Source organism: Ammodytes marinus (genome assembly GCF_949987685.1).
Source record: "Ammodytes marinus genome assembly, contig: scaffold_264, whole genome shotgun sequence".
In the NCBI taxonomy this organism is placed as follows: domain Eukaryota; kingdom Metazoa; phylum Chordata; class Actinopteri; order Uranoscopiformes; family Ammodytidae; genus Ammodytes; species Ammodytes marinus.
In genome coordinates this window covers 30,675-41,162 of record NW_027648399.1, presented here as the reverse complement: position 1 = coordinate 41,162, position 10,488 = coordinate 30,675, and the positions used below count along the sequence as shown (strand labels likewise).

The following is a 10,488-nucleotide window of genomic DNA, read 5'->3' as shown; positions in this document are numbered from 1 at the left end:
GTTTAATTAATATCCACAAAGAATCATCTGTCAACGCCACCGAGCGTCAGAAGGGACAATGGACGCCAGGAAGATGAAGAAGAATCACAAAGCTGGATATTAAGTTTCAAACGTTTTATTTACTGAGAGGTTTTATGATCTTATGTGTTTATCTTTCACCCAACAGAGCAGCATGTGACCAGTGTTGTGTTAAAGAAACATGTCTACGTGCAAATCTGCAGGTTTACTGTGAAGGCTGGTGTGACGTCAGAGCGCCTTCTGTAGATATAAGTAATGCAGCTGTGAGAGTGAGACAAACAGAGTCTTCAGTTCGACCTGAAGGTGAGATCAGACAGGTAAGCTTTCAACACTTGATGAATACCATCTGTATTACTGTGTGTTTGTGCTTTGTTTTCTCTTTGCATAAATCTACGGTGACAGCGAAACATTGTTTCAGTTGGAAAGTCTTTAGTAGAAACAAATGAAGTTTTGTTTTTGGAAGTTATTACTGTCTCTGACTCTGTTGTGCCGGCCTCAAGTTTACTAATTTCTTATTCCGCATGAACATAATACTTGGTTCCATGGGATTTACGGATATACATACACTGACTTAACCATTCTTTATTATTATTTCACTGACTCTGTTGTGCCAGGCTCAAGTTTACTACATTTAATTGAATTTAACGGTTTTTAAATATATTCTTATTGTGTTTTCAGAGCATCAGACAGATCCACATCCACATCAGCAGTTGATCAATTTCAGCAGAAATCCGACAATGAAGGCAAGTTTTGGGCCGGTATTTTAAAGTTCCAACTTTTGAACTGTATTTGACCGTTAAACTGTGAGCTGAATTTGTTCAAACTGCCATGACACTAGAGGCTGAACTTCTAAAGTGTTTGGATTCAAACCTCAGTGAAAGGAATAACTTTGATCTCCTTTGTTCCAGCTGGTATCAGTCCTCTTCCTCCTGCTGGCTCCACTGTTGACCAGCTGCAAAGAGCTTGTCCTTCCAGTGGACTGCAGTGACATCCAACACCAAGACAAGAACCGAGAGACCGGAGTGTACACCATCTATCCCCTTGGAGAGAAGTCTGACGTCCAGGTACGCTTCACCTTCTCTGGGACACAGATTCACATTTATGTTGGAACCAAACTACTTTGCCCTTTGAGATTGGGTTAGACCATCATCTGGACTTAAATTCAGAACTCAAGTTAAATTTACTTTGTTACTGTACACGACTGCATGTAGACAATTATTGGTGCTTCTAGGAGGACAATCTTTCAATTTCAGAGACTTCCAACGTTTTAATATTTAAATCTAATTTCTCCAGAGTGACCATGAAGTGGTTTTTAATTAGTTTTGTTTCAAGTTTAAACCCTTCTCTGGGACACAGATTCACATTTTACTATTAAGTAAAGGATGAACGAACAAATGAATGAACAAATACTTTTATGGTTTCTGACCATTTAGTCGGTTGATTCAGACATATTAATAGACAACAATCTCAACACTCCAGGACCACCCGCATCTTGAGGCACAATATATGGTCCAATGAAACACTGAGTGTATTTGGCCAATACAAACAGAGTGGCATGAACAAATCCATTACTACTACTAGCTAGTGTATGTGTGAGTTTGTGTGTCTGCGTGTGTATGTGTGAGTGTGTGTATGAGTGTGTATGTATTTGTGTATGTCTCTGGGGTGGGAGGGTTGGGTTCTTTTCATTTTCTTCTCTTGATTTTATTAGCTGTTTTTTTTTGTATTTTTCTGTTGTTTTTATTCGTTTTAAGGCACTTTGAGCTACTCTTGAGTATGACAAGTGCAATATAAATAAAAATGTATTGATTGATTGATTGATTGATTGATTGATTGATTGATTGATTGATTGATTGATTGATTGATTGATTGATACTATGTCCTGTAAAAGGCTGGACACCGAAATGCGTTGCAGTAATGGTTTTAATCTTGTTCTGGTTAGAATGTGCCAGATGTAATAAAGGCATTTTACCTTTTTCTAAAGATGAGTGCCTTGGATGTCAACTAGTGGAATTGAATAATACATACAGTACAGACAGCGTTATAAGTGTAACCCTGATGAATCTATTTAAAGTGCTAAGGTATAACATTTACTCATGAATGTGTCTGTTTGCAGGTGTGCTGTGATATGGAATCAAATGGAGGAGGCTGGACAGTGAGTATTTTAACAACTTCATCAATTCGCAGCTGAAGGGTTTTCAATATTAACACGTCTCAGCATAGTGGAATTTGTGGAGCGGCTAAGTGCTTATTTTCGTCAGAATCTTTCAGTTGATGATACAAATGTGAAACTTGGCATGAGCGTGGGTCACTTGACATTTGAAATTTCAAGATTGTTGCCATGTTTCAAGTGGCCGACACCTTAGTTGAGCAGTAAATAAGTGATATTATGTTTAGTTAGTGACACAAACGTGCAAATTGGTATGAGCCGTCTCTAAGGGTTACTTGACAAGAAAACACTCCCAGCCACTTTAAACTTCTATTTTCAAGATGGCCACCCCCTGGATCCTTAAAATATCAACTTTCTCATAGGAATATTGGGTTTTTTCATTCAATTTCTTTTTCTCCATTTCATTGTCTTGAACAATTTTCTTGTCAAGTGACCCATGGAGACTGCTCATGCCAATTTTCACTATTGTATCACAAATTGAAAGATTTTAGCACTTATCCGCTCCACTAGTAAATCACACAGCAGTAAATACATGTTGTCTGTTCACATGACCTCCAGTCAGATATCATGTGTGTTCGTCTCCCCAGGTGTTCCAGAAGAGAGTGGACGGCTCAGTGAACTTCTACAGGCCCTGGGATCAATACAAGATGGGCTTTGGGAACGCTGCTGGGGAGTACTGGCTCGGTGAGAAATGCTTCTTCTATGAGCTTCAACAAACACAATTGCATTTTCCTTGTATTTAAAATCCAGTATTGATACATCCATGCTTGGTGGTAAGACACACAAGATATGATCATAAGACTTGAGTAAAAGTCCCAATTCTGGATTTACAGAACTGTTAGTTCTCTTCATAACATGCCAAGATGTAGTGGTAAGACTTAGTGTGTGTGTGCGTGTGTGTGTGTGTGTGTGTGTGTGTGTGTGTGTGTGTGTGTGTGTGTGTGTGTGTGTGTGCGTGTGTTTGTGTGTGTGTATTTGCATGTGCAGGTCTCGACAACCTCCACTACCTGACCGACAAACAACACTACGAGCTGATGGTCTACATGGAGGACTTTGAAGGAAAGAATGTGACCGCTAGTTACTCCTCATTCTCTGTGGCTGCAGAATGTGACGGATACACTCTGCGTGTCTCTGGATTCACCGATGGAGGGGCAGGTGAGTGTATTGACGTTGGGTCTGTTAATATTCTATAATCTACTAACTGTGAAGATAAAGTTCCCTCTGAGCCATGGTCCATTATTTTACGTCCTATGCAAGTCAAGTCAAAAAATAACCGGTCCAATCAGGGCCCTGAATTCAGACCTAACATTTGTCCCTTAGTGGAAGGCAGCTTCCGATTGGTTCATGTAGTTGTTGATGTCAACATGGATCGACGAATGCTAAACTCATGAGATATGGCTGGACTCAGGGAGGCCAGATTGATGATTTACTAACTTTTTTATTTCATATCATCAGTCTCAGTACAATGTGGTTCTTGTGTGTGTTTCTCTAGGAGACGCCCTGACTCGTCACAATGGAATGAAGTTCACCACCTTCGACAAAGACCAGGACACCCATTCAGGTGGAAACTGTGCCATATTATACCTGGGGGCGTTCTGGTACGCTAATTGTCACCATACAAATCCAAACGGGGTCTACCGTTGGGGGGCTGATGCGACCAAGACTCACTATGCTGTTGGAGTGGTTTGGTCCCAATGGAAAGGTTATCACTACTCCCTGAAGACCATCATCATGATGATCCGTCCTGTGCAGTAATTCTCCAGGACAAACGTACAGCAGAATATCAGCTCATCTCTTGTGATTTTTTCCTTTTTATCTTGTTAAACATGTAATCTCACTCTGGGCCTTATTTTACTGAAACTAACTCAGGCACAATCCACCAGCACTGGAATAACAACTCATATTTGTAACATCTCAAATATTAATATACATAACCAATGCATCTGGACTTCTGACCAAGTTTAGAACGGAAATTGGGGAAATGACTAAACCGATGCAAAGACAGTGCTGCTTGATATGTGCCAGCAGGAAAGTAGGGCCCATAATCTCTCAATAGAAACAGACATATAGAGTCTGATAGTGTGTAAAGTCTTCTGTCAAACAGCTGTTGGTGTAGAGAAATGATTCTCTGCTGGTTAAGATGTTACCTTCAGTCTGCTGGCTGCAGCTAAACACACACTCAGCTTTAAAGTCTAACTAACTAGTTTCAACCCTAATGTGAATCATTCTCTGCTGTACGTCACAATAAAGTAGAAGCTGAGCAGCAAACTGATGTTATCTGATGTCTTCACTGTGTCTGTCTGTCTGTCTGTCTGTCTGTCTGCATGTCTGCCTGTCTGTCTGTCTGTCTGTCTGTCTGTCTGCCTGCCTGTCTGTCTGTCTGTCTGTCTGTCTGTCTGTCTGTCTGTCTATCTGCCTGTCTGTCTGTCTGTCTGTCTGTCTGTCTGTCTGTCTGTCTGCCTGCCTGTCTGTCTGTCTGTCTGTCTGTCTGTCTGTCTGTCTGTCTGTCTGTCTGTCTGTCTGTCTGTCTGTCTGTCTGTCGTGTATACATGTTGAGTATGTAGGAGGGAGGATGTTAGTGGGGCTTTTAAAACACAGCCTGTCTCTTTAAATGTTTGGAACTTTCCTTCCAGTTCACAAAATGAAATGATTATGAGTCGCTGCCATCTAGTGGTCACAGTGACAAACTACAAACTCACTCTGCGTTCCAATTCCCAAACTTCCCTACTATTTAGTAGGCCAAAAAAAAAGATTTAGGATGTCCCAATACATGCAAGACAATTGTAGTATGCTGAAAATACATAAATGCCCCACTAACTCCAATAGCATTTTGGAGTATTCGTCTTTATTCTTGACATTTCTCAACACAATGAAAAATAAATCTTCCTTATATGATTTTTTTTCTCTCTCCTGTGACCATAAAACTCTTCTGTACTTTAGTATGTAGTGTAGTAAAAAGACTCAAACTCTTCTGGGGCCGTATTCACAAAACATTTTAAGGCTAAGAGTAGGTCCTAACGTGCTGATTTAGGAGTAACTGAATTTCCTGGTTTGTCGCTGTCTGACTATTGCTGCATAGTCGCTGTTGAGAGAAATACAGTGAGAGTGCATGGCGTGCAGCTGTTCAATGAGGATATTTTTTCCGATTCAAATCATTGTAATAGCCTATTTAAAATGAATAGGCCTATGTGGCGCTATTGTAGGCTAATTGTGAACGAAGGTGTGGGAAACCCTGCAGTATTTTGGTTTCATGTTAAATCAGTGTCACTTGTCATTAATTGTATATAAAAACTCTTTACTTTAATACAGCGACACGATATGGATATCTCCCACAGTGTTTCTATCATAAATTCACTCTTAGCTCTCATTCCCTCTCAGCCAATCACTGTGGGCATAGAAGGTATGAACATGACATCATCCATAGCAACAGGGTCAACCACGCCCTCTAGTCTTAGCTTGGGAGTCCCTCCCATTCCTTAGTAAAAGTTGGTCTTATCAGCTTTGTGAATAGGTTTTAAGAAATTACTCCTTACTAAGAACTTTTAGTGCTCCTTAGGAGTACTCTTAGCGCTAAGATAAAATGTTTTGTGAATACGGCCCCTGTACTTTAGTATGTAGTGTAGTAAAAAGACTCAAACTCTTCTGTACTTTAGTATGTAGTGTAGTAAAAAGAGAAAGTATGTGATTTGGAACGCAGGGTCACTTTCTTCAGGGGCTGGATGTTTAATCAGCTGATCACAGACAGCTACAACAACAAGTCTTAACACATGCAGATATTCAACACTGACTTTTCTGTTTGAAATCGTTTATACTTTTATACACTGCAGCTACTAGAAAGAGTCACTAGATGGCAGGCTCCCTCTGTTTCTCACCACAAGGCCTTAGTGTGGTACATTGCAAATAATGAATAATATTTAGAATAAGATTGAAACATTAAATTAGTTATCATGGCATAAAATCAATGATCCTAGACTTTTTTTTGTTGAAAAATCAAATCGTATCGAGGGTTTAGAGAACGCTTGTTTGATGCCTACATAGACTCACAAAGCAAAGCCAGGCTTCACAACTGGAGAGATGAGACGTCATAGTCGTTAATAATCACTGATCTATAATGAATAACCCGTTTGACCTTTGTAGTGAATATCTGAGATAAGAGCAGAACGGATCTGATCAGTGAGACACTCGGATCAACACATACACTGCTTCTCTCCTGGCTCCTCTTTGAAGGTGAGTACGATTGTCTTCAATTAACTCAAAGGCATCACAACAGGGTAGGAAATTAACTTTTTTTAGCAGGGGCTTTTTTGCCCTTGATAAATGTTTTTTGGGGCACTTTGGTCAATTTCAAGGGCAAATGTATTACTGTGTCCTCTATCTGGGCACCGCAAGGTTTTCCCAGAACAAATAAAAGACTTTTTAACACCTTTCTAATACCACTTAGAATTATTTCATTTTACTAGAACATTTTCCGTATGGTCGGTGTTTTCGATGATAAAAGCGTGAAAATCCCCCCAAAATAATTTTCTATTACAGGGGCATTACATTTTTTTTGTTTTCATTTAACCTTTATTTATACTTGAAAGATCAGTTTGGGGTGACCCTCATTTTCAATGACGTCGAGTCAAATGAATTTCAAGGTCAATTTCATATGTTTCGGGGTAATTTTGCTCCAAGCGCCCGTTAATTTCCTACCCTGCACCACATGCACTGTTTAGAGCTAAGCACACAGGACTGAGAGAGTTTTTATTACTGTTTAATAATTAATCACTATCACCAAGCTAAGGTCGTAATAATGCCAACATCAGCAATATGTGACTTCAAGTATCAAATCTGTGCTGCACATAAACATGGTACTGAGTACTTTTACAAATTTAAGTTTGATTTTATTTTTTAGGATATAAAAACAGCTCATCAGCGACCCAGACGGACTGACATCAGGATTTTCAACAACTCACTTCAGCAGATCTTTGACAATGAAGGTAAATTCGCAGCTTCAAACATGTTTCTGCCTTTTTAAATGTATATTTCTTTAGCTCTGTATGCTTCAAACCTTACTCCATCTCGAAACATATCAACCTCTAATACGAAAGGTTTGTCGATCCAGTATGGGATGGTGATCTAAAAAAGAATAAAAAAATATTAAGGTTTGGAATAAGGAGAGAGCCCCCTGCTTTGATATGTGGCTCATGGAGTTCTCTAGTACTCTATATAGGGAGAAAATCAGTTATGAGATTTCAGGGAAAGCAGAACATTTTAAACAGACATGGCAGCCTTTCCTGGACTATATAACATTAGTCATGTATAGTCAGTATAGTCAGTATAAACATGACACCTCTTTGACTTTTTATTTTCTGCTTAACATTTGCCTATAGTTTAAACGATGTTAAGTAGAGGACGCCATGTTAGTTGTTTATCTTATTTTGTCTTTTGTCTCTGTGATCACTTTTTAATTTGTTTGTTCTTTAAAAAAACATCTCAACCTCTGCTCTGTGTGTGTGTTCCTTAACATTCTATTCTATTCTATTCTGCTCTGTGTGTGTTCCTTAACATTCTATTCTATTCTATTCTGCTCTGTGTGTGTGTTCCTTAACATTCTATTCTATTCTATTCTGCTCTGTGTGTGTGTTCCTTAACATTCTATTCTATTCTATTCTGCTCTGTGTGTGTGTTCCTTAACATTCTATTCTATTCTATTCTGCTCTGTTCCAGCTGGTGTTAGTCCTCCTCCTCATGGCTCCAGTGTTGATCAGCTGCTCTAAGCGCAATCTGCTGCTGGACTGCAGTGACATCCAGCGCCAAAACAACAGCAGCCCCAGTGGAGTGTACACTGTCTTTTCCATCGGATCCATGTCTGCTGTGAAGGTTAGCAATCTAACTATAAATCAAGGAAAGTCTGTCTGTCTGTCTGTCTGTCATTCCTCATTGTTCTCCTCAACAGCTTGACCTATCACACTTAAATGTCACATGGCCCTTCAGGATATAACTGGCCAGAGACTGACAGAGACATTTTTCTCATTTGTCATTGCAAACATTGAAAGAAAAGCTTGATTTGTGCTGCGATCGCTGCCAGAAATATTTCTAATATGTTGTACAAGGACAAGATTGCTTATTAAATATTTGCCTGTGATCTAGGCAATGCTTTAAAAAAGTTAAAGCTCCCAAGAAGATCCAATATGGTACAAGGTCACTGAGACCTTAGACCCTCAAGTCAGAGTTTGAGTTTATGCTAAATTTGACAAAAAGGAATTTTAAAGATGTTTTATGTTTATTCTGTACAGCATGTGTGAATGTACTGTTTGCTAATGAGTGTGTCTGTGTGTAGGTGTACTGTGACATGGAGACATCAGGAGGCGGGTGGACGGTGAGTTTATCTGATCAATGCAACAAGTTAATAGTACAGCTTTGTTTTAGGTCATTCTAAAGACTAACTAAAACTGTACTGTAAAAACAAGGCAAGGCAAGTAAAATATTAATGTTGGTTTACGAGGCGCTAAATGGTTAAGGGCCAAAATACTTGTATGATGTTGATACTTGCCTTGGCTTGCCTTACTGCATGGAAACATGATCTGTCAGATATCTTTGGGGCGACTGTGTCTCAGGTGGTAGAGCGGGTCGGCCAAAGATCGAAGGGTTGGCGGTTCGATACCCACCCTGCCAACAAGCTCATGGTTGTTGTGTCCTTGGGCAAGACACTTTGCCCACCTTGCCTGGTGTGAATGTGTATGACTGCTGTATGTTTGAGGTGGTGGTCTGAGGGGCTGTAGGCGCTGAATGGCAGCCACTCTTCCGTCAGTCTGCCCCAAGGCAGCTGTGGCTACTATCGTAGTTTACCACCACCGGTATGACTGTGTTTGAATGAATGGAACCGGGAACCCTGTAAAGAGCTTTGAGTGCCTATAAAAGCGCTAGATAAATCCAATCCTATTATTATCTTGTGTGTTTAGCTGGTTAACCCCTCACTCTATCTCCCCAGGTGTTCCAGAGGAGGATTGACGGCTCATTGAACTTCTACAGGCCCTGGAATCAATACAAGAGGGGCTTTGGGAACGCTGCTGGGGAGTACTGGCTCGGTGAGAAATGATACCCCAGTCCCTAAACATACACACACTTCCGACTAGCCACTTTTACTAGATATTTATGGACTTTCGTTATCATTTGGTGTGTGTTTTTTTTGTTTTTTTATGTTATTATTTGTAATCTGATGTCAATGAGTATTTGAGTAAAGAATGTACAGGTCAATACAAAATGTAAAAAATTTGTGTGTGTGTGTGTGTGTGTGTGTGTGTGTGTGTGTGTGTGTGTGTGTGTGTGTGTGTGTGTTTATGTTCAGGTCTGGAGAACATCCACCAATTGACACGTCCCCGTAACTACGAGCTGCAGGTCGACATGGAAGATTTTCAAGGGAACAAAGCGTTCGCTCGTTACTCCTCGTTCTTCGTTGCAGGGGAGTGTGATGGATACACTCTGCGTGTGTCTGGATTCACCAATGGAGGGGCAGGTGAGCATATGTGTGACCTAGAACTAGAAAATTCTTGTGGAAATTTTGAATGTGCCTTTCGCTTGTCGCTTACCGCTAGCCCAGAGTTTCCCGTGCCCCCTTCTGGTCGGGCAAAAATGCTTTGGTGATGAATAAGTCAATATCTGCAGGATCAATATATTTAACTAGTCGTAATGTGAACAAGCTAATATCAGATATCTATTGATCTCTACTCTGCAGTCACAGACAGAGCCTGGTGTCAGAAATAGTAGTTCTAGTAGATGCTAGTCTTAAGCGTGGCAGCATTGTAGTCATCACAGAAGTCACAGTAGTGTTAAGATTAAATACGGCACTTAATGTTGTGTTTCTGTAGGAGACGCCCTGAGTTATCACAACGGAATGAAGTTCTCCACCTTCGACAAAGACCAGGACACCTATTCAGGGAACTGTGCCGTAGCAAGGACAGGGGCGTTCTGGTACGGTGCTTGTATGTATGCAAACCCAAACGGGGTCTATCAGTGGGGGCCTGTTGACACTTATGTTGGATTGGTTTGGTACCACTGGAAAAGTAGTTACTACTCCATGAAGAGCATCAGCATGATGATTCGTCCTGTGCAGTAATTCTCCAGGACCAACGTCCAGCAGAATATCAGCTCATGATTTCTCTCTTTCTTATCCAGCCCATAATCACACAATCTTTAGTTTGAAACAGACACTTAGAGTCTGATAAAGAGCTGACAACTGCCAACACAGAGCATAGAAGTAGGAAAAAACTGAAAAAAATATATAAAAGTAAATCTTCACCAAATCTTCAGTCAACATA

At 40.3% G+C, this 10,488-nt stretch overlaps 2 protein-coding genes across 2 annotated transcripts; both read left to right on the top strand.

Annotated features, from left to right (window-relative positions):
* Positions 1-301: 301 nt before the first annotated feature.
* On the top strand, positions 302-4,456 carry LOC307270594 (microfibril-associated glycoprotein 4-like). The gene is made up of 7 exons (XM_080054477.1): positions 302-335; positions 697-761; positions 927-1,082; positions 2,135-2,173; positions 2,776-2,872; positions 3,176-3,343; positions 3,681-4,456. Exons 2-7 carry the CDS (start codon positions 756-758, stop codon positions 3,941-3,943), a joined length of 729 nt encoding a protein of 242 aa, XP_079910603.1. The 5' UTR covers positions 302-335; positions 697-755; the 3' UTR covers positions 3,944-4,456.
* Positions 4,457-7,161: 2,705 nt separating this feature from the next.
* Positions 7,162-10,286, top strand: LOC307270595 (microfibril-associated glycoprotein 4-like; the record flags this gene model as incomplete). Its single annotated transcript, XM_080054478.1, has 6 exons — positions 7,162-7,167; positions 7,898-8,050; positions 8,511-8,549; positions 9,162-9,258; positions 9,633-9,686; positions 10,039-10,286. The coding sequence occupies 6 exons, from the start codon at positions 7,162-7,164 to the stop codon at positions 10,284-10,286; spliced, it is 597 nt and encodes a 198-aa protein (XP_079910604.1).
* Between the last annotated feature and the right edge of the window lie 202 nt (positions 10,287-10,488).